The sequence below is a fragment of the Myripristis murdjan genome, chromosome 23, assembly GCF_902150065.1.
Source record: "Myripristis murdjan chromosome 23, fMyrMur1.1, whole genome shotgun sequence".
NCBI classification, from domain to species: Eukaryota; Metazoa; Chordata; class Actinopteri; order Holocentriformes; family Holocentridae; genus Myripristis; species Myripristis murdjan.
This window is the reverse complement of record NC_044002.1, coordinates 25,321,340-25,349,001: the sequence shown is the minus strand read 5'-3', so window position 1 is coordinate 25,349,001 and position 27,662 is coordinate 25,321,340. Positions and strand designations below refer to the sequence as shown.

Sequence of the window (27,662 nt, the reverse complement as noted above, 5' to 3'; positions counted from 1 at the left end):
CAACAAAAGAAAATCTATATGCACACATTTATTGAAGATTTGAGTTTTGTGTTCTCTTCCACAAAATCAAGTCACACACATACACACACACACACACACACACACACACACACACACACACACACACACACACACACAGAAACACAGATTAGTGAGACTTTTGGGTCATAATTTCTGAACCATAATCTATAATCCAGTTTTTTCCTCTGATTCCAAAAACAGATCCAGCTGGGTTTTAATCCGACGTGCACACATCTTTATTTCTACCAGCTCAGTTTTTACAGCTTTTTGAGTTTCATGCAAAAAATGTCTCTAAATAAGTTGATTTAATTTCTGCACACAGCATTTACACTATGGACTTCCTGGATTTTCAGAATATAATCTTAACTGTTAACAAAGGTTAACACAACCAAACTTCAGATGGAGCCAAAAGAGTGACAATAAGTAAAGATTTAAAAATCATCTCCAATAGTTCACATTTACAATAAACTTTAATTTTAGAAAAGTGAATGAATCCTCAGTAAGTAGATTGTGTCTGGTTCAAAGTCTGTAGATCAAATATCCATGTTGTTGTACGTGTGTGTGTGTGTGTGTGTGACACAGGGAGTAGAAGAGGAATAATACACACTTTGATGTGTGTGTGTGTGTGTGTGTGTGTGTGTGTGTGTGTGAGAAGAGATCCTGTACATCATTTCAGCAGTTGTCTCTGGGCAGCAGTGTGAGTGTTTTGTTACTCCATCAGACACAGAGACACTGAGGGACTGAATGGAGAGCTGAGAGGAGGTGCAGCATCCATCAGTTGTATCTCCAACATAGAACCAGTGTTCAGCTCAAACCAAAGCCCAAACACCGGGTACAGAGGTTCGGTGAAGGTGCAGGTGAAGGTGTGGAGGTGGATCAGAGCGTCAGAGGAGACGCTGTAGAAGGACAGAGAGCCAGCAGGCCAGTCCAGATACACTGCTACTCTGCCAGAGGGGGGGGAGGAGGAGGAGGAGGAGGAAGAACGGACACCAACAGCTGTTGTTCTGTTTTTGTGTCGGGCAATGAAACTTCTATTAAAGCACTCTAGACTCCAGGATTTGTTGTTTCCTCCAAGCCTGCAGTCATCACTGTATCCTCTTCTGCTGATTCCTCTGTAAGTCACTCCGATATTAACCCATCCCTCCCACTCGACCTCCCAGTAACACCTCCCAGTCAGACCAGTTCCACACATCACCTGATGATAGGAGTCAAATCTCTCTGGGTGATCAGGATATGGCTGCTCCTCTTCCACCAGTCTCACCTTCCTGTTGTCCTCAGACAGGACGAGGTGTTTGTTTGCTGTGTTTGGGTCCAGTTTGACTTGACAGGAATCTGATGGACAGAACAAAACACAATATAGACACAAGTTTGATCTCAGCTCACAACTTGTTCAGCTGATCCATATGTTTGTTTTTAATTTCGCTATTATTATGAATTCTTCAGTGACTATATTAACTATTCATTCACATTATGGAATGTGATGAATGGATGTCAAACTGCTGTATAGAAGTGTAGCCCAGACTGGTTAAACAGATAAGATAAGATAACACTTTATTTATCCCCATAGGGGAAATTCAGGTGTTACAGGCAGCAGCATTGGGAGAGACAATACAAAACAAGGGACACAATATACAATATACAATATACACAGTCTAATTCTCTATATATAATATGAGGACACTATACATAATATGAGGAAGTTAAAAAAACAGTGCAAAGAAGAAAAACAGTAATCTTGTGCAAGAGTCAGTCTGCAAAAACACAGCAGCAAGTGTGTACCAGCACAGTGCAACATTACACAGTACTGGAGTTGAACAGTCTGATTGCAGTGGGAATAAAGGACCTGTGGAAACGTTCCTTCCTGCAGGGTGGGTGCAGCAGTCTGCTGCTGAAGGTGCTGCTTAGGACCCCCACCGTCTCATGCAGGGGGTGGAATGGGTTGTCGATGGTTGATGTCAGCTTGGCTAACATCCTTCTCTGTCCCACATCCTCGATGGTGTCTAGAGGACAGTCCAAGACAGAGCCAGCTCTCCTGACCAGTTTGTTCAGTCATTTCCTGTCCCCCTCAGAGCTTCCACATCCCCAGCAGACCACTGCATAGAATATTGCAGATGCCACCACCGAGTCGTAGAACAGTGTCCTACAGACTCCAAAGGACCTCAGTCGTCTTAGCAGGTGGAGACGACTTTGGCCCTTCCTGTACAGGACATCTGTGTTGTTAGTCCAGTCCAGTTTATTGTTGAGGTGAAGATGTCTGTACTACTCCACGATCTCCATGTCCCGATCCTTGGATGTTCACTACTGTGATGTATGGCACCTTCCTGCGGAAGTCAAACACCATCTCTTGAGTCTTGCTGGTGTTGATGTACAAATGGTTCAGTTCACACCAGTCGACAAAGTTGGTGATGACCTCCCTATATTCCCCATCATTCCCCTGTGATACACATCCAACAATAGCTGTGTCGTCTGAGAACTTTTGAATGTGACAGCTGTTGGTGTTGTGTCTGAAGTCGGATGTGTAGAGGGTGAAGAGGAAAGGAGAGAGCACTGTCCCCTGTGGAGCCCCCGTGCTGCAAATGACCACATCAGAAACACAGTTCTGAAGCCTCATGTACTGTGGTCTGTTGGTGAAGTGGTTGATGGTCCATTCAGCCAGGTGGCAGTCCACACCGGCTCCCTCCAGCTTCCCCTTGAGCAGTGATGGTTGGATTGTATTGAAAGCACTGGAGGTGCTTTCTCCAGGTGAGAAAGGGATCGATTGAGCAGGTAAATGACTGCGTCCTTCACACCAATGCCTGGGCAATATGGAAACTGCAGGGGTCCAGCTTGATGCTCACCAGGTGACGAAGACGGTCAAGTATAATTCTCTCCATTGTCTTCATCAGGTGGGACCACTTAAGGCTACCGGCCTGAAGTGGTTGGGCTCTCTGAGATGCGCAGTCTTGGGGACTAGAACCACACAGGAGGTTTTCCACAGAGTTAAGACTCACTCCAGACTGAAGCTCAGGTTAAAGATGTCCCGGAAGACCACACAGAGCTGGTCTGCGCAGTCTCTCTGCAGTCTGGAGCTGATGCCATCTGGGCCAGTAGCCTTCCTCGCCTTCATCTTCCTGAGCTCCTTTCTCACCTGTTCTTCTGTGATGGAGAGGCTGGGGTGGGGGTAGGAGGGTGGCTCCTGTGGACTGATGAGGGGGAAGGTGAAAGTGGTCTGTGATGTGGAGGCGAGGAGGGTTGGATGGTATGAGGGGGGTGCCGCCGGTGTCAGAGGTGCTGCAAGAAAGGGGGGGGGGGGGGGGGGGGGGGGGGGGGGGTGGAAGGGGGGGGAAGGGCAACACAGGCTGGTCTGGGCTCTGCTGGGTGGGGGGAGGAATGGGGGTAGAATCAAATCTGTTGAAAAACAGGTTGAGTTCATTTGCCCATTCCTGGTGGCCCAACTCTGGGCCCCTCCCACTGTCACCGCTGTGGCCCGAGATGGTTTTCAGGCCCCTCCAAACCTCTCTGGCATTGTTTCCCTGGAGGCGCTCCTCCAGCTTCCTCCTGTAGCTGTCCTTGCCCCTCCTCATCTCCTTTTTCAGCTCTATCTGCACCCTCCTCTGCTCATCTTTGTCCCCTGATCTGAAGGTCCTCTTCTTCTCGTTCAGTAGGGCTTTCAGTTCTGAGGACACCCAGGGTTTGTTATTGGGGAAGCATCGCACTTTCCTGGTAGGCATGATGTTGTCCACACAGAAGTTGATGTAGTCTGTGATGCAGGTTGTCAGGCCATCGATGTCCTCCCAGTCAGTGGTTTCAGAGCAGTCCCTCAGTGCCATGCTGGACTCCTCTGACCATCTTCTCACATACTTAATGGTGGGTGGTTGTTTATTCACCATAGGTATGTATGCAGGAAGCAGATAGACCAGGTGTGATCAGACCGGCCCAGTGGGGGGAGGGGGGAGGAGCTGTATGCATCCTTAGTGTTTGCATACAGTAAGTCCAGTGTTTTATTGTCTCTGGTGTGGCATTTCACATGCTGAGTAAATGTGGGGAGAGTGGAGGACAGGGAAGAATGACTGCTCACCAGAGATGAGAAGAAGGGCCTGGGGGTGTGATGTCTACAGCTGAGACACAACAGAGTGTAGGAGCTCACATGCTGCTGCAGCATCGGCCGACGGAGGGATGTATACAGTTATCACGACAACGTGTGAGAACTCCCTCGGGATGTAATATGGCCAAATGCTAACAACTAGCAACTCGATGTCTTTCGTGCAGCGCTGCTACTTCACAGTTATGTGCCCTGGGTTACATCATCTGTTCTTTACAAACATCATAATGCCCCCGCCTTTCCTCTTACCACACTCCATCGCTCTCCTGTCCGCTCTCAGTAACTGGAATCCGTCCAAAGTTACTTGAATAAATATCTGAAGAAATATTTAGAGTGTCACACTAAATCACTGGGAATAAATAAATCAATATTTTATATGTTAGGTTAGGGGAATAAAACACTCAATATCTCACGCACATTCCATCTCCAATTTCGGTAGTACGAGCGGCTTTGGTTGTGAGTTTTGGCGTGAAAAGGCACTGACCCACGTCCGTTACTGAACTGCCAAAACCCTGAAGAACAACTTCATGGGGTCAGTGGGGGGATGGGTCCCGTTATTACAGGCTCCTGTCCCCTCAAATTCCCCAGCTATCGCAAAGGTCTGGTAACTGATTGTGTTTTAATACAGGCAGAAACGGGAGGCATTGTGTCCTCCATGCTACACGCGCAAGGGGTGGGGGGTGGTGGGCTGGGTAAATTTATTAAGCAGGAAAACTGTCTGTTTGGCTAGATAATGACTAGTTTAAGTTAGATCTAAGAAGTTTAAGGTTGGGGTGAGGTTAAGTTTAGGTATGAATTAACAGAGGTTAGGGTTCGGATAAGGTTAGGTTTAGGTGTAGTTTAAAAAGGTTAAGGTTAAGTTTAGTTGTGGTTTAAGAGGTTAGGGTTAGGGTTAGGATAAGGTTAGGTTTAGGTGCAGTTTAAAAGTTTAAGGTTAGGGTTAGGATAGGGTTAGGTTTAGGTGTAGTTTAAAAGGTTAAGGTTAGGGTTAGGATAAGCTTAGGTTTAGGTGTATTTTAAAAGGTTAAGGTTAGGGTGAGGTGTAATTTAAAAAGGTTAAGTTTAGGGTCTGGTTAGGTTTAGGTATAAACTCTAGGAGGTTAAGTTTAGAGTAGGGTTAGGTTTAGGTGTAAATTAATAGAGGTTAGGGTTTGGGTAAGGTTAAGGTCAGGTGTAAATTAAAAGGTTAAATTTAGGGTGAGGTTGGCTTTTAAATTTAGATTTGATTGAATTAGATTAGTTAAGATTGAGGATGGAGGGCTAGGGTCTAATTTTCGAGGGAAAAAAAATTATTTAAACTGATAGTGGGTGTTAAATATGGAGACGGTTGGCAGTTGGATTCGTAAGGGGACTCGTAAAGCTTGTTTAATTTGTTTTGATACCAGACCATATGACTGGACCTGACGCCCGGTACTGGGATTCAGGAGCTGTCAACCTTGGTCAGGTTAGTGCAGCTATTTGCCTTTTTTGGACTCAAAAAATATTTAATATGTCAGGGTGAGGGTTAGAGTTAGGGTTAGAGGTTAGGGTTAGGGTTAGCCTAACCCTAACCCTTATTCTGAGGTCAGGTGTTTTTAGAGTGAGCTCATCAATCGATGGACCAAGACTTCAGAGGAGATTTCAGAGATTCAGGTTTTGGAGAAGTTTTCCAGGACTGGATGGCGAGTCCAGCCCACAGGATACACAACCTGTTGGAAGGCTGTGACCTGAACAACGCTCACATTTTCCACACCGACGTCAAGCGTGGTAGGACTGAACTGCACACACACACACACACACACACACACACACACACACACACACACACACACACACATATTTAGCAGCCGAGCTGAAAGCAGCGAGTCACAAACGGGACGGTTCAGTTTGTCTCTGGAACGCCACTCCAGGCTCTGAGATCTGTAAGGGCCTTAAGTGGGAAAAGGGAATGTTCACTTTTCTCCACGTTTCATTTCTGACTTGGAATAATAAAGTAAGAGAAAGAGATTTCTCACACTAGTTTGTAATTTCTTTATTTCCAACACCACACATGTATTTGTTTGATCTCCCCACCAAAATACAAGTAGTATTAGTATTTTTATCAGGATTAATCACAGAGTAGTACTGCACTGGTTAATTGCAGTACTACTAGATTATTTTTAATCATTTGACAGCCCTAATAAAATGTAAAACTTCTGTCAGTCTGTGTGTTACTGTCTTCCTCATGTGCTGCTCAATTTGATGTTTTTTTGTTATCATTTAGACAGGGTGGACATTAAACTAAAAGGTGAAAAAATAGTTTAATATCTGCAAAAATGAGGCTGCATGTTTATACACGGCAGTTGAACAACACAATATATTTGTGAATATTATCAGTAATTATAGCTGCTGCGCAGCAATGGTTGGGGCCGGGCAATTTTAGGCATTTCTGAGCAAGTGGAGAATAGGAAGATAAAAAGAAAGGTGGCATTGTCATGTGCATTTTGCATCAGTTGAGACTTGAACTCACAGTTTCTGGCATGAAGGACAATGCTCTATCTCACTGAACTAATTGGCAAGTGTTCTCCTTTAATTTCTAAACTTTTTGCTGTTATGAAACATAATTTTAGATGTTTATAGCATAATACAATGTACATCACTGTGATAAAAAGTGAAAAAAGTCATCATGAGTAGATGAATTCTTGTAGATATGTATTTTATGTATTTTTAAGGTGCAGGAAAATGTGAAAATGACCCTTTAAAGTTTAAAGGGCCCTACATTTAACAATGACCCGGGTCTTTATTATTTTCTTTACTGTGCGTACAGGGTTTGTTGTTTTGGTTATTTCGGTGAACTGTAATTGCCACATTGTACATTGCATTCATGTGGTTTATGGTTAATATCCATTCAGAATTCATTCAAAATCCACATCCGTGTCCTGTGTCTCTATTTCACTGCTCCAAATTCTTACAGCGGCTTTTATTATTATTATTCTTTACATTTAGTTCATCAGTGACACCTACTGGTTACAGAAGGGTTTCCCATCTGCGCTTCCATCTCCAGAGAAAATGATTCATATTTAATATCTTTGTTATAGAAGTGGAGATAATTCTGTATTACTACAATAGTCTAACTTGTATTTGGTTGGTGTTTATATTAGAAAAATACTTCATGTTTAATTTGATTTGCTTCCAACTAAACTAGTGCTCTTCATGCATTTGTTCCCAGTTTGAGTAGAGAAGTCATCCTGCATGTTCACTTCAGTGGAAAGAGCAAACTGTTGAACTATGGAGCAGACATTTTTCAGCCTGTCTTCTTTTAATGTGTGCATTATTGAATAAAGAGTCAAACTCACATCATGTGACCAAATGTCTGCTGCTTTGTGTTTTTAGGAATAAGAGTAAAAACACACTTACACTTCCTCAGGCCTGGTTTCAACATCTGCTCTCCACCATGGTCCACCCTGGAGGAGGAATAAACAAAGAGCATTTTTAGAATAGAAACATGAGCATTTAATAACTTTCCTCATAGAAACTTTAGTGGAAACATCACTCATATCCAGCATGAAACCTTCAACATTAAACATGACTCAGCTTCTCAGCATGACTGAGAAAACGCCTCTCAGGCCTCTAGAAGACAGTGTGTGTGTCTCTCCACACCTGAGAGCCTCCAGGCTCCAGGTTGGATCCTCCAGTCCAGCAGAGAGCAGCTTCTCTCCTGAGGCTCCTGGATGATTGTAGCTCAAGTCCAGCTCTCTCAGATGGGAGGGGTTGGAGCTCAGAGCTGAGGCCAGAGCAGCACAGCCTTCCTGTGTGAGCAGACAGCCTGACAGCCTGGACACACACACACACACACACACACACACACACACACACACACAGTGTGTTTTAATAGAGTCTCTAGTCTCTGAGGGTAAACTCTCCTTTAAGACGAGGTTTATGTTGGGATTGACGCTCTAAAATTAGATATGAAAATGAACTCAAATGCTTGTAAAACTAGCCCAGTGATCTGCACTGTAATTTCATTTTAACTGATTTCATTTCTGATCCACAGCTGTGGAGCGGTTTCCCAGACGGGGATTACGCCCAGTCGCAGACTAAAATGCCATTTTAATCTGGAATAACTCTAGGCTAAAATAGTTCTAGATTAACTTTAATCTGGATTTAAATGATCTGATCTCCAGGCTGAAGGTTAGTGTTAGTCCAGAGGTAAATGAAGGTTTAAATGAAGGTTGAACTTCAGATTTGTAGTTTTTTGTTTGTCAGAGGAGAAACAGCGTCCTTCCTCTGTCTCTCCTCCAGCTCCACACAGTTCTGGGCTTTTCTAGATCCAGGATTTATGAGCATCATTAGATTTTCAAATGAACCCTTTGGCAAAATTAGCTTGACGTCTTTCCAAAACATGCAGGAAATGCAGGAAATTCACCAGAAATCAGCAGGAAACCACAGAAAAGAACAACGAAATTAAAAATCCCCATTCAAAACAGTATAAATTACCCCCAAAATACATCAAAGGTGGTGCCCAAACCAAGAAAAACCCTTTGGAGGAAACTGCTCCTCTAAGTCCGTTCTGTTTTTTTATGTCTTAACAACAGAGGCAGTGATGAGAGGAAAAAATGAAATATCCTCAATCAGTGCTAAATGTTGGCTTCATGGCTACTGTGAAAGGCTGAACAGCTTCATTGACAGTAGAAGCTTCATGTAAATCAGGAACTAAATTTTCATGTTGGACAGGTTGATCAGCACTGACCTGAGAGCCTTCAGTCTACAGTTTGGACTCTCCAGTCCAGCAGAGAGACGCTTCACTCCTGAATCCTGCAGGTCATTGTTGCTCAGGTCCAGCTCTCTCAGACTGGAGGACTGGGAGCTGAGAACTGAGGCCAGAGCCTCACAGCTTCTCTCTGTGAGCTCGCTCTGATTCAGCCTGACAAAACACACAAAAACATTTTGGTGCAGATTTCCCTCAGAAACTTTATGACTGCTCTCTGTGTGGCCAGCAGGGGGCGCTGCTGACTGTGGAGTCACTGCAGTGCCACATGGTGATGGTGTGCTTTGCCAGTGGATGCCAGTTGCTGCAGGCAGTAAAGGGGTGAGGACACTTGATGTGTGTTTGTGACGAATGGCAGCACATCCTTTAGCTGTTTCTGCTGCGCTGAGCGTGTCGTTCTTGTTGTTACAGGTTGGAGATCATTTTATGATGTGAGTCCAGCAAGTTCATGTTTCTGCCTTTAATGGCCACTGAAGCTAGCATACAGGCTGGACATGCAGTCAGGTAGACCAGGTGAATGCAGCTAACCTTATGTGACTGATGGTTCATGGATATTGCAGTGCTGCGTTTAAAGGAGAGAAACTCTACTTATCATCTTTACTTCCCAAATGTGTGATGATGTCAGATCTATTAATGTGATAGTGGAGTACGTTAAGGTTTTATTTAGTTATAAAATCAGACAGTTGGCCAAACCACACATGGTTATTTATTTCTGTTTATATTTCAGATACCACATCTATATGCTTTGTACCTCTTTTCAAGTGTCTGGATAAAGTTTGCATAACTATTATCTGTTTCCGTGTCCACTCCTTAATCAGAGCCCACTGTGGATGAAATCCAGCTACAACACCAGCTGTTCACATCGGTTTAACAAGAATCAATTCTCATCATTTTCTCTCCTGATTTGGTTTCAGAGATAAAGCTTGCAGCACTGGAACCCTGCAAACCGTCTCTGTAAGAACATTAAATGAACAGCAGAAAAGATATGATTTACATATTGCCATCATAAAGGGTTTACACCACACAACATGTTCAAAGCAAACAAAATGACCACGAATAAAAATGAAAAATGAAACATGCACTTGATGTTCTACTTACAACAAATTGTAACACAAAACATCATAATCTGACCTGAGAGTCTCCAGTCTACAGTTTGGACTCTCCAGTGCAGCAGAGAGATGCTTCACTCCTGAATCCTGCAGGTGGTTGTTGCTCAGGTCCAGCTCTCTCAGACTGGAGGACTGGGAGCTGAGAACTGAGGCCAGAGCCTCACAGCTTCTCTCTGACAGATTACAGCCACTCAGCCTGGATGAAGATGCACAGATATCAAAACATTATTTTATGGTCTTCTTATGGTCTTATACTTAAATGTGAATTATATTTTTTTGGTTCGGTCCTGCTTCTATTGAAGAAGTTTGAGCTTCACTTGAAGGTGGGATGTTGTTGAGGTAAAAATGTCAAACTTTGCTCACATTAGACACTTCAGCTGCAATGTACCACATGAGAGAAGTCCAGTCTCTGTATACAGGCTGCTGGACATTCACACATGCATTCATTAAATGTCCTGTTAACACCTTTATCTGCACTCTGCATTCACCTCTGACATCTCAACATTTTGCAACCGAAAATCCAAATATGAAAATTTAAAGATTTTGATTATATGTTTTGAAATCTTCAGTAACCCCACTTGATTTGTAAAATAGTTGGCTGCAATGTGAAATGTGTAGAAAACGGACCAAATATTTAAAATCACTGGTATGGTGCTTTAATAAAATGTCTCTTAAATTTGGTTGTTGAACTTGCAGGTTCACCCGTTTACATGCTCACTGATACTGACCTGAGAGCCTCCAGTCTGCAGTTTCCAGCAGAGAGACGCTTCACTCCTGAATCCTGCAGGTGGTTGTTGCTCAGGTCCAGCTCTCTCAGACTGGAGGACTGGGAGCTGAGAACTGAGGCCAGAGCCTCACAGCTTCTCTCTGACAGATTACAGCCACTCAGCCTGGATGAAGATGCACAGATATCAAAACACAATTATTATACTTTAATGTGACTGATGTTTTGATAGTTCAGCCAGGTTTTATTTAACACTCCAGGCTGGGGATTGAATATGGGACCAGAGCGTGGTGATGCAGCGGCAGTTCATGAAAAAAAAAAGCAGTTCTGCCATTTTTGAAGCAAAGAGACTGGAAAGAGCTTTGATAATGAATCCCAAACAAACGTGTTGCTGTGCGTCCTTCAAAACATTTCTCCACCTTTTGTTCACTGCTCAAAAGCACCTTGTTTGCTGGTTTAATTCAATTCAATTCAATTTTATTTATTTATATAGCCCAGGATCACAAATTACAAATTCGTCTCAAAGGACTTTACAGAAAAAAATACAACATCCTCTGTCCTTAGACCCTCACACTGGATGAGGAACAACTCCTTAAAAAAAACCCTTTAACAGGGAGAAAAATAGGAAGAAACCTCAGGGGAGCAACAGAGGAGGGATCCCTCCCCAGGACGGACAGACGTGCAATAGATGTTGTAAACACAGAACACAAACAATAAAAGATATATGTGTATAAGTGTAGCGACAGTTGGCAGATGAGGGACGAGGACACCAAGGGCAACCAGATGCACCGGAGCAGCCTGGGACCCGAGCCACACAACCACCAACTTCATGAAGGCCTGAGTGAATGATAGACAAAGCACGCACTCGGACGAACACACATCAACCATTCACACACACTCACACAGAGACAAAGGTGCAACATTAATTGTCTGCAGAAGACAGATAGAAAACTAGCTCCGTGAGAGCAATAATCTCATCGGCAGGTGAGTGCTTGGGTTACTTCACTGAGACAGAGAACCAGCCCACCGTACCACTAACTGTTCAACCATAAGTTAGGCTAAAGAGATGAGTTTTTAGTCTGGATTTAAAAGAATCAACAGATTCAGATTGCCTAACAGCAGCAGGGAGGCTATTCCACAGCAGCGGGGCACGATAGGAAAAGGCCCGGCCACCTGCTGACTTCTTCTTAATTCTAGGTAAGCAAAGCAGCCCCGCATTTTGAGAGCGGAGAGCCCGTGAAGGAATATAAGGTTTAAGGAGATCTGAAAGATAAGATGGGGCAAAACCATTTAAGATTTTATAGGTTAACAGAAGCACCTTAAAGTCTGATCTAATATGTACAGGAAGCCAGTGAAGGGAGGCAAGAATTGGGGTAAGGTGATCAAATTTTCTTGCTCTTGTCAAGACCCTAGCTGCAGCGTTTTGAACCGTCTGGAGACTTTTGGTGCTGGCCCGTGGGAGACCTGAAAACAGCACACTGCAGTAATCAAGTCTGGCTGAAACAAATGCATGAATTAAGGTCTCTGCGTCAGCCATGGACAGGGAAGACCGAATTTGTGCTATATTACGTAGGTGAAAATTGGCAGTCTTGGTAACATCCTTAATGTGCCTGTCAAAGGATAAGCAGGGATCAAAAGTAACACCAAGATTTTTGGCTGCCACACTTTGTGAAATCACACAGTTGTCAAGGAGTAATGTTAACTGTTCAAAATGGTGTCTATGTCTGGGAGGGCCGACTACTAACATCTCAGTTTTATCTGAGTTTAACAGTAGGAAATTTAGTGACATCCAATTTTTTACCGCACCCAGGCAGACCTCCAATCTAGTGATCTCTGTGGGATCATCAGCCTTTATGGGCAAATATAGCTGAGTATCATCAGCATAACAATGGAAATTAATACCATAGCTACGTATAATTTGTCCAAGTGGCGAAATGTACAGGGAGAAGAGAAGAGGACCCAGAACTGAGCCCTGAGGTACCCCGCATTTAACATTGGAGAATTTGGATCTAGTATTGTTGTACATGACACACTGTGTTCTTTCAGATAAGTATGAGTTAAGCCATGAACAAGCCACCAAAATTCTCAGTTAGTCTCTCTAATAGAATGCAGTGATCAACAGTATCAAAGGCTGCACTGAGGTCCAGCAATAGAAGCACAGAGGTAAAGTCAGCATCAATAGCCAGTAGAAGATCATTGGCAACTCTAGTGAGTGCTGTCTCAGTGGAGTGACAGGTCCTGAAAGCTGACTGGAAAGGCTCATACAGCTGATTCACTGCCAAATGGGTGGAGAGTTGTTGAAACACAACTCTCTCAAGGCGACTGCAAACCAGGCCACACGACCGGTTGCTTGCTCATGTGAGCCTTCCCACTCCGGCGAACAGAGACAAACTCCGCTGCATCTGCCGACGAGGCTAAGCTAGTGTTAGCGGGCCGGCTATCAGGCCCGGGACTGAGGCTATCTGGAGTGCCCGTGATGTCTAACGTATCCCTAGCTGAAAGTAGCTGCTCTAAATCACGGACACGTCTCTCTAGTAGAAACATCCTATCTGAGAAAGCGGAGCAGTCACTGCACACCATCGTTGTCCTAGGCTGGATTTACTGCAGCGACACAGAGCTAACTAACAGCTAGACTAAAGCTAAAGCTAGTGTAAAAAGCCAATAAACAGAGTGCGAGTAGCTCCGCTAGTCTATCGACTCTGGAGGAAGTAGCACTTATCACGTTAGCAAGGTAATCAAGTTATAAAACTTACCAACTACAGAAGATACGTAATTTGTATGTCTAAAGATTAATTTGAGCAAGAGAGAGGGAAAGAGAGAAACGTGTAGCAATGACCTTCCGGAGCAGCGTCACAGCGTCAGCGTCAGGGAGCGTCAGTGTTATATTTACTTCATTCATTCTGGAGAAGACTAGTCCCAATGAAGCTCAATACAGTGAAGGAGCTGATGAACCAAACAAAACTTATCACATTCACATGGACCAGCAAATACGACTGTAAGGGTAAGAATCAGAACAATCACTTTAAAAGCAGATGTGACAAATAATCTGTTGGAAGACCATCACTGGATTAACAGACCAGTAAAAGAAAGTTAAAATCCACTGTAAAAGTGTCAGATATTGCAGGGCCTTTACAACCAGTGTAAAATTAGCCCCTGTTTTAGTCCTGCTCAGTACCCAAGCAGCTGAGCCAAGCCTTATTCAAACCCACAGAACTTTATTTCAGATTCTAGCAGAGATCCCAAAGATACTAAATATGTCTTGCTGGATTACAGGGAAATGTGTATGAAATGATAAACAAAATATCTAGATATTCTCTATTTAGTGTGATAGTGTAGTCATGAAACAATGGCATCTTGGCTTTGAATATTTCATGTAGTATAAGTGTTGCTTCAATGAAGCGCTGCAACCAGCAGATACAGAATGTTGTTGTGAAACTGTTGCATGATACAGAAAAATGTTTTCTCCAATTTTGAATTTGTTTGGATAGAAATTTGATAGAAAAGCAGACACTGAGGGCCTCACCTCCCATACTTTGCTCTGCAAATGATAAAAGTGTGTATTAGCTTGTCTCTATTGCTGTGTCTCAAATCGCGCACTTCTGCACTTACACTTAGTGTTTTGAGTGCATAAGTGTGTTCACACTGAAAATACTAACAAAACGCAGTGCATTGCAAATACCCGGATGCACACTCAAAACGGTCAAAAAGTTGAGTGTGGAACGATGGACACTTCTCACCCTAACGGCACCACTGACCGGAAGTAGCTACCTAAAAAAGCTGAGTTGACTTTTTGTTTTACGACTGTTAATATGTCACTTTACTAAGTTTTAATTTTTTTTTCAGGCGAGAAAGTAACTACGTAGATTCCAAATATGTGGTTAGTTTGTCCAAATAACGTCTGTTTTGAAAATTGCTTCGACGTTATCGGATAACTCTCAAGCTAGCGATTGTGCAAAGTACAGTCACTTCCGGTTGTTTACAAAAATAAAACTCTAATACCTTAGAAGCAGTGGTGATGCTTTTATTTTGAAGATAGGATGTGTACACGTCTACTTCTGGATAACTTTACCACTGAAAACCAAAGCCGACCGCGGCTCCAGTCGGCATCAGGCGGGCCGGCCGTGGCTCCGGTCGGCATCATGCGGGCCGGCCACGGGACCAGCTGGTACCGCGCCCACCCTGTCAGGTCTGCCGGATCTGACAGGTGAGCGGCCGGTAAGTGCACAACGAGAAGTGCGCCAATTGAGACATCCTTCACTGTCGAAATTCGCGCACTGTGCCGGTAAGTGTACTGTCAGCTAAGTGTACTTACAGACAGTGCACTAACGGAAGTGCGCGTTTTGAGACACACCATATGTTAGTGTGACAGAAAGCTAACACTCTGCCAGTGTTCTCAGGATGATAAAATGCATTATTGGTACCATTCCTGCTGTGAGGCTCAAAGTCAGGTAAACAGTGACTTTAGAAATGCTTCTATTTTGCTTTCTGTGAAAATGTTGACATTTGTTTTATAGAGTTATCTGGACACTTACAGAGATGTTTTGGAGACTTCAACCACTGGCAGCAGTTTCATAAAAGCCTCCTCAGAAGCAGAGTACTTCTTCAGGTCAAACACATCCAGTTTTTCTTCTGATGACAGCAACATGAAGACCAGAGCTGACCACTGAGCAGGAGAGAGTCTGTCTGTGGAGAGACTTCCTGAACTCAGGTGCCATTGGATCTGCTTCACTAGAGAATTGTCATTCAGCTCATTCAGACAGTGGAACAGGTTGATACTTCTCTCTAGAGAGGGATTCTCTCTGATCTTCTCCTTGATGTACTGGACTGTTTCCTGGTTGGTCTGTGAGCTACTTCCTGTCTGTGTCAGCAGGCCTCGTAGGAGACGCTGGTTGGTCTCCATTGAAAGACCCAGGAGGAAGCGGAGAAACAAGTCCAGCTGTCCACTTGGACTCTGTAAGGCCTTGTCCACAGCACTCAGGTGGAGTTCTTCTATATTTCTTGATGTCATGGACGATGGAGAGGTTTGCTGTTTTTCTGTCAGCAGATTGACTCCAGAGTTGGTGAAGGTCAGAAAGACATAAACTGCAGCCAGAAACTCCTGAAGGCTCAGATGGATGAAGCAGAAAACCTTGTCCTGGTACAGCCCACGCTCCTCTTTAAAGATCTGTGTGAACACTCCTGAGTACACTGAGGCTGCTCTGATATCAAGGCCACACACTGCCAGGTCTGCTTCATAGAAGATCAGGTTGCCTTTCTCCAGCTGCTCAAAAGCCAGTTTTCCCAGAGATAGGATCATCTTCTTGGTCTCTGGAGTCCAGTGTGGATCTGTCTCAGTGCCGTGATACTTGACGTTCCCTTGTTTGGACTGAACCACGAGGAAGTGGATGTACATCTCAGTCAGGGTCTTGGGCAGCTGTCCTCCCTCACTGGTTTTCAACACATCCTCCAGAACTGTAGCAGTGATCCAGCAGAAGACTGGGATGTGGCACATGATGTGAACGCTTTGTGACGTCTTGATGTGGGAGATGATTCTGCTGGTCTGCTCCTCATCTCTGAATCTCTTCCTGAAGTATTCCTCCTTCTGTGGGTCAGTGAAGCCTCTCACCTCTGTCACCATGTCAACACACTCAGGAGGGATCTGATTGGCTGCTGCGGGTCGTGTGGTTATCCAGAGGCGGGCAGAGGGAAGCAGGTTCCCCTTGATGAGGTTTGTCAGCAGAACATCCACTGAGGTGGACTCTGTAACATCAGTCAGGATCTGGTTGTTGTTGAAGTCCAGAGGAAGTCGACACTCATCCAGACTGTCAAAGATCAACACAACCTGGAACTGATCAAACTTTCTCATTCCTGCTTCTTTGGTCTCAGTAAAGAAGTGATGAAGAAGTTCCACAAAACTGTACTTTTTCTCTTTCAGCAGATTCAGCTCTCTGAAAGTGAATGGAAATGTGAAGTGTACATGCTGATTGGCTTTGTCTTCAGCCCAGTCCAGAGTGAACTTCTGTGTTAAGACTGTTTTCCCAATGCCAGCCACTCCCTTTGTCATCAGTGTTCTGATTGGTCGATATCTTCCAGGTAAAGGTTTAAAGATGTCTTCAGATTTTATCAGTGTTTCTGCTCCTGCTGGTTTCCTGGAAGCTGTTTCAATCTGTCTGACTTCATGTTCATCATTGACCTTTTGACTCTCTCCCTCTGTGATGTACAGCTCTGTGTAGATCTGGTTCAGAGGAGTTGGGTTTCCTGCTTTGGCAATCCCCTCAAACACACACTGAAACTTCTGCTTCAGATTAGATTTGAGTTTACGTTGACAGACTGCAGCAAAGGTTTCTGAATGGAAAAAAATTAATTAAAAGTGCACCAATAAGCAGGTGTTACAATATGCTGACAACACTCAAATTTACAGCTCTATCACATCTAACTCACAAATTATAAAACTGTGCTCATTAGACCCATGTTCATGAATTACTTTTTATCAAGATATCCTGTTCTCTGGTCTACCAACATGTAGTCCATCATGTTCAAACTGTTTAAAGTCTCTTACTGCTCTGCAAACGCTCAGCCAGCTCCTCCTGCTTCATTCTCCTCAGGAGGTGCAGTGTGATCTGCACAAAAGCCTCTCTGATGCTGCTCCTCTGCTCTTCCTCCTCATCGTCCATCACCTTCTCATGCTCTCTCTGCCTCCCTAAGCATTCTGGGTAGTCTGGCTTCAGAACCTTCTGGATCCTTTTCAGCTCGTTCTTCACAAAAGCGACAGAGTTCTCCTCCAGCATCTGGAACACAATAATATATTGTTATGTGCCAATGCTCTGCACACCCTGCGTTGGATTTGTTTTGTCTTCCTCCCCCTCGTCTTTCTTTATTCCTCTATCTGCCTCCTCAGGTTCTGTGTGGTCGACCAGTTCATCTGAAGCAGCTGTTCATGATCAGCTCAGACTACATGCTCATCTCTGTTCCTCATTCCTGGCCTCTCATGGTTGGTCTCCTCCCTTGTCAATCTTCATCAGACCTCCATCATCCTCCAGTCAACTACACCCCACTCTACTATATAAGCTGCACTGTTGCTTTGTGTCCCCCCTCTCTGTCTCATTTCCTTGTTTGACTTGCTGAAAGCGTTCTTACTTCAGACCGAGACCTTGTTTAGTCTGGGTTCTTGTATTTAAAGTAGGCCGTTCTATTATTTGTTGTTGTTGTTTTGGGAATGGACTTTGTATGTTTGGGGTACCCTGTACATTTGCACACACAATTTTTTTGCAGACACTAGGGAAGAGATGTTTGCCATCCACTGTATTTATGTGTGGAGGACAGAGTAGTTTGCTTTCTGTTTTATGTAACTTGTAGGTGGACAAACTCAAGATTGAGTGAGGGTCAGATCTTTTTTTTCTGTTCTTTGATTTGGCAACAACTGGGGTCCTTTACATTTATTTTCTTTTGTTTACCCAAAGACTGTGTCTCTTGATTTCGTTGAGTCTGCAACATGTACATATTGTAAATCAGAAAAACTGTTGATTTTTTGAGAACTGGGCACTGTACAATTTAAGAAAAAAACCTATTATTAGTACACTGCTGTACCTGCATTTAGAATATATGGTGACCGTCACTGTTTTCCTTGTGGTGATTCTTACATCAGAAACATTGAAGGCCTGCAGGAGATTGGAACGACAATGGCGAAAATCGAAGTTAGTTGTTTTTTACCTATCCTGGCATGATAGTTTATTGAAATATAAGCGCGCCCTAGCTGTGGCTAAAGCAGCCTATTTCTCCCGCTTAATCGCCACTAATAAACATAATCCTAGATTTCTCTTTGAAACAGTAGCAAAGCTCACGAAAAAACAGCCATCTGCTACTAGCTTATCACTTACAGCAGATGATTTTCTGGACTTTTTTGGCAACAAGGTTGAGGAAATCAGGCAAAAAATTAATTCTGAATCCGCTGCAGCTCCTGCGGACTCATTGGCAGTCGCTAGCTCACCAATAGTCCCTACTATCTCGGTTTTTGAGGCTGTCTCACTTGATACCTTATCTAAGCTTGTGATAGCCTCTAAACCGACAACCTGCTTTCTTGATCCGCTACCTGCCAAGCTTTATAAAGAATCCTGGCCTTTACTGGGCTCTACAATGCTAGATATTGTTAATTTATCTCTTAGTACTGGCATTGTGCCCAGCAGCTTTAAGACAGCTGTGGTCAGACCGCTTTTAAAGAAACCACATCTTGATTCTAGTTCTTTAAATAGCTATCGCCCAGTTTCCAATCTCCCGTTCATGTCTAAAGTGCTCGAGAGAGTTGTCTTTCAACAACTCTCCACCCATTTGGCAGTGAATCAGCTGTATGAGCCTTTCCAATCAGCTTTCAGGGCCTGTCACTCCACTGAGACAGCACTTACTAGAGTTGCCAACGATCTTCTGTTGGCTATTGATGCGGACTCTACCTCTGTGCTTTTATTACTGGACCTCAGTGCAGCCTTTGATACTGTTGATCATTCCATTTTATTAGAGAGACTAACTGAGAATTTTGGTGTCACGGGCCTGGCTCGTGCATGGCTTAACTCATACTTATCTGAAAGAACACAGTCTGTCATGTACAATAATACTAGATCCAAATTCTCCAATGTTAAATGCGGGGTACCTCAGGGCTCAGTCCTGGGTCCTCTTCTCTTTTCCCTGTACATCTCGCCACTTGGACAAATTATACGTAGCCATGGTATTAATTTCCATTGTTATGCTGATGATACTCATTCACTTCATTTGCCCATAAAGGCTGATGATCCCACAGAGATCAATAGATTAGAGGTCTGTCTGGCTGCGGTAAAGAATTGGATGTCACTAAATTTCCTGCTATTAAACTCAGATAAAACTGAGATGTTAGTAGTCGGCCCTCCCAGACATAGACACTGTTTTGAACAGTTAACAGTTCTACTTGACAACTGTGTGATTTCACAAAGTGCGGCAGCCAAAAATCTCGGTGTTACTTTTGATCCCTGCTTATCCTTTGACAGGCACATTAAGGATATCACCAAGACTGCCTATTTTCATTTACGTAATATAGCACAAATTCGGTCTTCCCTGTCCATGGCTGACGCAGAGACCTTAATTCATGCATTTGTGTCAGCCAGACTTGATTACTGCAATGTCCTGTTTTCAGGTCTCCCACAGGCCAGCACCAAAAGTCTCCAGATGGTTCAAAATGCTGCAGCTAGGGTCTTAACTAGAACTAGAAAATTTGATCATATTACTCCAATTCTGGCCTCCCTTCATTGGCTTCCTGTGCATATTAGATCTGACTTTAAGGTGCTTCTGTTAACCTACAAAATCTTAAATGGGTTTGCCCCATCTTATCTTTCACATCTCCTTAAACCCTACATTCCATCGCGGGCTCTCCGCTCTCAAAATGCGGGGCTGCTTTGCTTACCTAGGATTAAGAAGAAGTCAGCAGGTGGCCGGACCTTTTCCTATCGTGCCCCGCTGCTATGGAATAACCTCCCTGCTGACGTCAGGCAATCTGAATCTGTTGATTCTTTCAAATCTAGATTAAAAACTCATCTCTTCGGCCTAACTTATGGCTGACGGTTAGTGGTACGGTGGGCTGGTTCTCTGTCTCAGTGAAGTAACCCAAGCACTCACCTGCCGACGAGATTATGAGATTATTGCTCTCACGGAGCTAATTATCAATTAGTCTTCTCCAGATAATTAATGTGCCACCTTTGTCTCTGTGTGAGTGTGTGTGAATGGTTGATGTGTGTTTGTCCGAGTGCGTGCTGTCTATTTTAGATCCAGGTCGTCGTGGTGTAGGTGGCTGTGTGGCCCGGGTCCCTTGCTGCTCTGGTGCATCCAGCTTGCCTTGGCGTCATCATCCCTCATCCGCCACCTATCTATTACCATACATTTATTGTTTGTTATCTGTGTTTACAACATCTATTACCACGTCTGTCCGTCCTGGGGAGGGATCCCTCCTCTGTTGCTCCCCTGAGGTTTCTTCCTATTTTTCTCCCTGTTAAAGGGGTTTTTTAGGGAGTTGTTCCTCATCCGATGTGAGGGTCTAAGGACAGAGGATGTTGTATTTTTCTGTAAAGCCCTTTGAGACAAATTTGTATTTGTGATTCTGGGCTATACAAATAAATAAAATTGAATTGAATTGAATTGAAGTGTTTGTGCTGCCTCTCATTTAGTTCTAAACAATATACTAAAACTAACCAGAACTAAACAATATGAATGAGACTTTCCTTATAAAATTGTAGAACACAAACCTCATATCCATCTTACAGAGACTGAAGCCCAATGAAACAAGAAGTTATGACCAGAATGGTTGTTTTACATCAAATTTATAGCTGAAGTAAAAGGTGTTGCTGTTAGGGATGCTAACCGGTGGCCGTTTGACCGGTTGTTGACCGTTTAAACTTTAACCAAATAATCTTGTCAGTTAAAAAGAAGTTGAGTCAGCCTGGAATGTGACGTGCGTTTGTTCACTTCGAACAGAATTATGATGCTTTAAGTGGGCCGGTATGCACCGGTACGGAGTACAGGTGTTGTGTCCCCTGTCCGCGGGAGCCGACAGGAGCGCGCATACATTCAATGAGGGCGGAACTACGATGTTTTAGTGCTCAAGTTTTATCCACGAGCTTTTGCAAAGGGTTAAGGGTAGGGTTAGGTGAAGGTTTAGGGTTAGTGTTAGCAAATATAAGCAGTTGCTTTGATTGAAAACCCGTGTTTTACTTGGCAAAAGCCTGTAGCGTACCGGGAGTTTTTGCGGCGTACTGGGACTTCTCGTGAGCTCATAGTACCCTGTCTTGTTCTATTTCTCCCCTTGCGATTTGGCTATACTACATTACCCAGTGTGCACTGGTACATGCCACATTGATTTACCGGTTGGTTTGGGATGGTTTAGTGAACCTACCTACCGTTATTACAAATGTTGGCGTTTTGTTATGATAGAAACAAACACAACAGTATGTTATTTAACCCGGCGATGTCAGCACCGACAGGATTCGGCATGCCTACTTAAATAACGATTTCTCCATGACCACTTATGATACTCAGAAACTTAAAAAAATGTCTGAAACTGTTGTTTGTTGTGGTTATTCTTTTAAGGTTTACAGACAGTCAAATAATATTCTCGGTTAACCGAAATAAACCGATTAATGAGGCCCGGTGGTCAACCAAGAAAATTTTCCATTTTGGCCATCCCTAGTTGCATTTACACACCTTAAATATGGAGTCCAGGTCTGTTTGATGCCCCGGGGCTGGCTGACCACTGGGAGGATCTGAGCTCTGCTGGTGGACTCTGTAGAGAAAACACACAGACACACACACACACACACACACACACTGTAAATGCCACTCTAATCATTGGAGGTGAAGGAGCTCAATTGACAGATCAGTTCTGTATCTCATCATGACCTCACACTTCTGCTGAGTAAAGCTGGATAACAACAAAATGTTTTTTATTTATTGGTTGATTTTTCAGGGACAGTACACACTAATGAACAGTTAAACTGTAACTGTGAGGCTAGTTTTCATCTGTTGTCCCTGGTCAGACATGTAAAAGTCAACCTAAAATTACAATATTTAAAATGCATGTGTTACAGAATAAAAACTACATAAGTAACGTAAGAGAAACAACAACACATAAAAGGCCCGATCACCAGACAGTGGCAAGCAGACAAAACAATGTACATTTAAGTATAGCATACACAAAGTACTACGGCAGAGTGCTCACAATAACAGACCATAGCAGAACAGCACATATCAGCACATAAAAGCACATATATGACACTATGGCATATACAGTAGCACACCATAGACCGTATATAGAGTGGACAGCAACATGCACTGAACGAGACAGAAGCACATAGTAGAGACAGGCAAGCAGGACAAGACGGCTGTTAAGACGCCAGCAGAAGCTGCAGTTGCAGCACTAATGTACACACAGCTGTTTATTCAAAAGCCACATTTTCCGCTGCTCTTTGAAGGAATGGTAAGTACTACGTTCTCTAATACGTGCTGGTACTGACTTCTATTTCTCTGGTGCCTTCACTGAAAATGCAGAGTGGGAGAAGGCACTTTTTCTTATAGGTACAAGACAGTCTCCTCAGGTTGAACCTCTGTGTGATAAATGTTTGAAGTGGAGGAGGAGCAATGTTATGGAAGATTTTAAATACAAGGCAGAGATTTGCATACTTGATTAGATTAGCCCAACTCAAAATTGTTTATTTTCTTAAAATGTGGCAGTGGTTGTAGTTGTTTGGCTTCCGGTCCAAAACTTTGAGGGTTTGTTTGTACAAAGTTTCCAGAAGCTTATGTACTTTAGCTTGTGCAAAACATGTTGAGCAGTAGGTGAGATGTGGCATTATCATTGAATTCATGTACAACTTGGGTGCATCAGTGGTCACTGAATTTCTGGTACATCGGAAGTTAAATGGGCAAAACTTTTTTTTTTTTTTACATGAGATTTGAAAGATAGCTGAGAATCAATAAGGATGACCAAATATTTGATCTCAGAAACTAATTAATTAATTAACTAATTAATTAACTAATTATTAATTTTGTAATTATAACTGGTTCTGAAATGGTACATGTTTTTTTTTTTTTTTTTTTTTTGGGAGAAAACCATACAGACATTATGTTATATTCAGCTGAAGGCATGATGGATTTAAACGAGCTGTGATGTGGCCCAATGCTTTAGTGAGTTCTGTTGCAGTCTGTTGTTTTGTGCTGCCATGAGCATAAATCACTGTGTCATCAGCATATCGCTGAATTTCTACATCAGAGCACACAGAGGGCAAGTCGTTTATGTAAAGGCTAAACAAAAGTGGACCTGGTACAGATCCTTGTGGAACACCAGTGTGAGTGTTAAGAGCATCTGATTGGTGGTTGTGAACCTTAACACACTGAGTTCTGTTATTTGGATATGTTTCTGTCTGGATATGTTTCTGTCCACTTGCAATCATTGTGGGAAAAGTTCAATTTGGAGAGTTTGGCAATGAGGATCTTGTGATTTACTGTATCAAATGCCTTTTGCAGGTCAAGGAATACAGCCCCAACACTACCTCACTTGTCCATCACTGATTTTAACTTTTCTTCAAAGAAGCAGTCTGCAGTGTCTGTAGAGTGATGAGCTCTGAAACCAAACTGTATGGGATGCAGTGAGAAGGGGGTATTGTTTAAATGGGAAATTAGTTGGTCTGCCACACACTTCTCTGCAACTTTGGACACCATGGGCAAGATGCTGATTGGTCTGTAATTACAGATAGCCTGTGGATCTCCTGACTTAAAAATGGCTCATATGATGGCTGTCTTCCAGGCATTTGGGAAGACTCCCTGTGAAACTGACAGGTTGATGGTGTTTGCAATGGTGGTGCCAATTATTCTTGAAGGAATTACAGCATGGTTGAGTCCATAACATAAATGTCTTTGGCTGCAGAGGGTTTCAGTAAACTTATCATCATTTGCACTTTGCTCTGTGTTATGTGATTAATGTTAAAAGTGGGAAACGTGATCTTCACTGGAATGAGATTCTCACACATGTTGGAAAAACATTGTGCAACATTGAGCTGAATGTCTTCACTATCCTTTCAGGTCTGTTACCAAAGATCAAGTCAATCTACGTTTGAGAAGGGGTGGTTATTCTAATAGGCCCATCAATCAATTGTGTTTCAACAAAATATCTGTAGTCTGTTTGAGGGCCTTCCTGTTTGTCCTGTCCTCCCAGATGATTTTGAAAGCACCCATCAATATGACTTCTTTCGTAAAATCGCATTGTTTTAGCATGTTTTTCAGATTTTCATGAAATTCATTGTTAGAGGAGGTTGGGCGGTACGAAACAAGAACAAAGAACATTTGAGATGAAAGAGTTACAGATAAACCAACACACTCCAAGTCACTGCCAGATGACCACTTCATTTGATTCCAGTGAAAGGTGTCTTTAATGTAAATCATCACCCCGCCCCCCTTTCCTTTAGACCTGTCCTGTCCTGGTACAACTACTGCAGAGGATGCTGAGTTGCTATGTAACCATGTTTCTGACCTGTTTCTTTTTTACAGTTTTGTTTGTTTGTTTGTTTTGTTATTTCTGCTTTATTTGATAGTCACAGTGGAGAGAGACAGGAAATGTGGGGGAGTCAGAGGGAATGACATGAAGCAAATGGCCTAAGGTCTGATTTAAACCCAGGACACTGCCATCAGGACTTGGCCCTAACAAGTGCTACGAGCTCTTATCTGCTGAGATACTGGGGTGCCCCAGTTGTTTTCAATTCTTACCTCTGTTCAATGGAGTGGTGGCCATCTTTGAACTGAACAGGACGATGCATAGACCAGTCACTCTTCATGGACACACAGCTGGGTTCAGGGGAGTCTGGTCTCTCCTGATTGATCCTGGTTGAAACAAAATATAACTAAAGAGGGGCAGTGGTGTATTTTAAGCAGAAGGTTACAATTTCAAATCCACAGAATATTTTGGAAATTCAGTGAAGAGTGGATGTGTTCAGATGTCAGACATTGTGCTTTTACTGTCCAACTCCCAGAGGCTGATTAACAAAAGTCTGGTTGCACTGAACTCCTGGTTGTGAATGTGTCACTGCATGATTTTTAAACAGGACAGGCCTGAAACAGAGTACGGTGCTCAGCAAACCCTCTATGGAGAAACAGGCCCTTTATTTCTAATGCAGATGTCTTGCTGGGCCTGCTGGTGGCGCTAGAGGAAAGGTCATGGGAAAAAAAATAAATGTCAACTATTTATTTAAATAATCAGACAACTTACTCAGTGTCAGAGGAGTTCTTTTCATGTTTAAAACTGATTCCAGCGTTCTTAGACGGGTCTCTCACACAGCTATCTGGTTTCTCCTGCTGGATCCTGGCAGACAAAGAGGAAGACCACCACGCTGAGAAATTAACTTTTAGTGAACCAGCCACAGAAGCTGGTTTATTTTATTTTTCATCGGATTACTTTTTAATCAGTTACATTTCCACATATAGGGACAAAGACTGAATCCAACCAAATGTAATGTAAGTGAATGAGGTGTGAGCTGGGCTCTGTGCTGATGGACTGAAGGAAAGGTGTGTGACAGCAGCAGACAGTCAACAAGCTGTGAAGCTGCTGGGCCTCAAGCAGCTGTAAATCTTATTAACCACCAGAGGGCGCTCAGCAGCCGGAGACCACACAATACACAGTACAGCAATGATCACCATGAGCAGATCTGATTTCATGAAACATGAAGAAAAGTGATGTTATTGATGATTTTAGCCTGTTAATCTAAAACAGTTCTGATGACTGGGAAACAGCCTCGACCTGAATAAATATGAACAAACAGCCTCCATAAAAAAAACTTCCTCATCAACACTTCCTTAACCCTAACCCTAACCCTTATTCTACACCAGAGAGCAAATATCAAGAGTCAAAGGAGTCAGATGGTTCATGATGAAATTAAAATGACCTGCAGGGACCTGAGCAGCAGCCCTCCTGCTCTGGTTACAACACGTTTGAAAACGTCACATTAAAAGTGTAATAAAGCCGTTTGATAAGTTTTAGCGTTTTGAGCGGAAACAGTGTCGGCCTGCAGGCTGCACACATATCATCAAACCTCTAATCAGAAATGGAAAGCAGGTTTACTCCATTTTATTGTCTTACACACCAGTCGACAGCAGCGATTACAGTAAAGTTTAAAAAGTTAAATGCTGGTTACAGTACCTTTCCATGTTGTCGGTAATCTGCCGCCACAGCTTGAGGAAAGTAGTCCGCCGGGCTCGGAGCGGTGCGCAGTTTGATCACATCTAAACAAAAGTGAGAGAGAGAGAGAGAGAGAGAGAGAGAGAGAGAGAGAGAGAGAGAGAGAGAGAGAGAGAGAGAGAGAGAGTGAGAGAGAGAGAGAGAGAGAGAGAGAGAAGCTGTTTTCAGTGGCTCTTTATGTTGTTGTTGCTGCATTTGTATCCAGTTTATTTCGCTGTCTGTTTCCACTGGTGTTGATTTCCCGGTTGGTACGCATCACAGAGGACATACAACAGTGACACCTGGTGGCCAAATGTTGACACTGCAGTGTTCCTCCGCTGTGAACGCGCTGCTGTTTGTCCGGCTGAGCGGCCACGCAGGGAAACACTGCTGCACATACATGAGCTGCTACTGACACACAACAACAAGTCAACATGAAAAACCATGTTTTAATGTAGTATCCACAGTTTTACTACATGGTACTTCATGGTAACTAGGATTATTACACTCCTAACCATGTACACTCATGGTTTACTATGAAAGTGATTACCAAAATAAAACAAAAATTTATTTCAATTACTGAATTTACTATTTTTTTTTTATTTAATATTAAGAGCTACTAATCAGCAGTGTTCTCCATAATACTGATCAACAAAATAAAGTATGAATCGCAAAAAAACTCAAATAAATTGCACTCATTAAAAATTCAAAGTAGACAAACAATTCATTTATAAACCAAGATGAAATATTAATAGGCAATGCTATTAAAATATTTTTAAAAACGATAGGTTATAGAAACAGTCCTCTCAAATCACTGACAAAATATCGCAAAAACTGCAAAAAAAAATCAATTAAAATTACATTAAATACTGAAAATTAAAATCACAAAAATATTGACTAAGTAACATGAAACATGTTACTGCATGGTAACTGTCCTACTGTAGAAAAAGAATGTGTTTAAACCATAACTATGGTTCAGAAACCCTGGTTTTACTTTCTGCCAATAAATAAATAACAATAATAAATGAGTCAAAATGATAAGGGAGGCTTGTGCACCACAGGCAGCCTGCTGATCAGAGTGAGTTGATGAGTGTGTGCATGTGGGCTGAAGCAGTGCTGTTCAAAGTGCGGTCGGCAGAGCTGCTGATGTCCTGAAGCCCTTCAGGGGCTTCCAGGGGCTCCTCAGCAAAACCAGCAAGACTTTCATTTCACTGTCATTCACTGGGAATTGTTCTCATGCAGAAAATGGATGAAGGGCCGTTTTCTTCTTCTTGGTTTAATCTCACACCATCTGTCAGGGTTCAGTCTGA

General features: G+C 43.0%; 1 protein-coding gene across 1 annotated transcript; it reads right to left on the bottom strand.

The window, feature by feature from the left end:
• Positions 1 to 330: 330 nt before the first annotated feature.
• Positions 331 to 26,397, bottom strand: LOC115355024 (NLR family CARD domain-containing protein 3-like). The gene is made up of 11 exons (XM_030045647.1): positions 26,335 to 26,397; positions 24,909 to 25,022; positions 21,855 to 21,933; positions 17,200 to 17,428; positions 15,194 to 16,985; positions 10,666 to 10,827; positions 9,960 to 10,133; positions 8,811 to 8,984; positions 7,721 to 7,894; positions 7,478 to 7,524; positions 331 to 1,353 (listed from the first exon to the last, which is right to left on the bottom strand). The coding sequence occupies exons 1-11, from the start codon at positions 26,340 to 26,342 to the stop codon at positions 731 to 733; spliced, it is 3,576 nt and encodes a 1,191-aa protein (XP_029901507.1). The 5' UTR covers positions 26,343 to 26,397; the 3' UTR covers positions 331 to 730.
• Between the last annotated feature and the right edge of the window lie 1,265 nt (positions 26,398 to 27,662).

Excerpts from the sequence above, each read along its gene's own strand:
- LOC115355024 (XM_030045647.1), bottom strand. Across the intron at positions 8,985-9,959 it reads TGTAGACTGGAGACTCTCAG|GCTGAATCAGAGCGAGCTCA; the intron begins GTCAGATTATGA and ends GTGTTTTGTCAG. Across the intron at positions 7,525-7,720 it reads TGGAGCCTGGAGGCTCTCAG|GGTGGACCATGGTGGAGAGC; the intron begins GTGTGGAGAGAC and ends TTCCTCCTCCAG.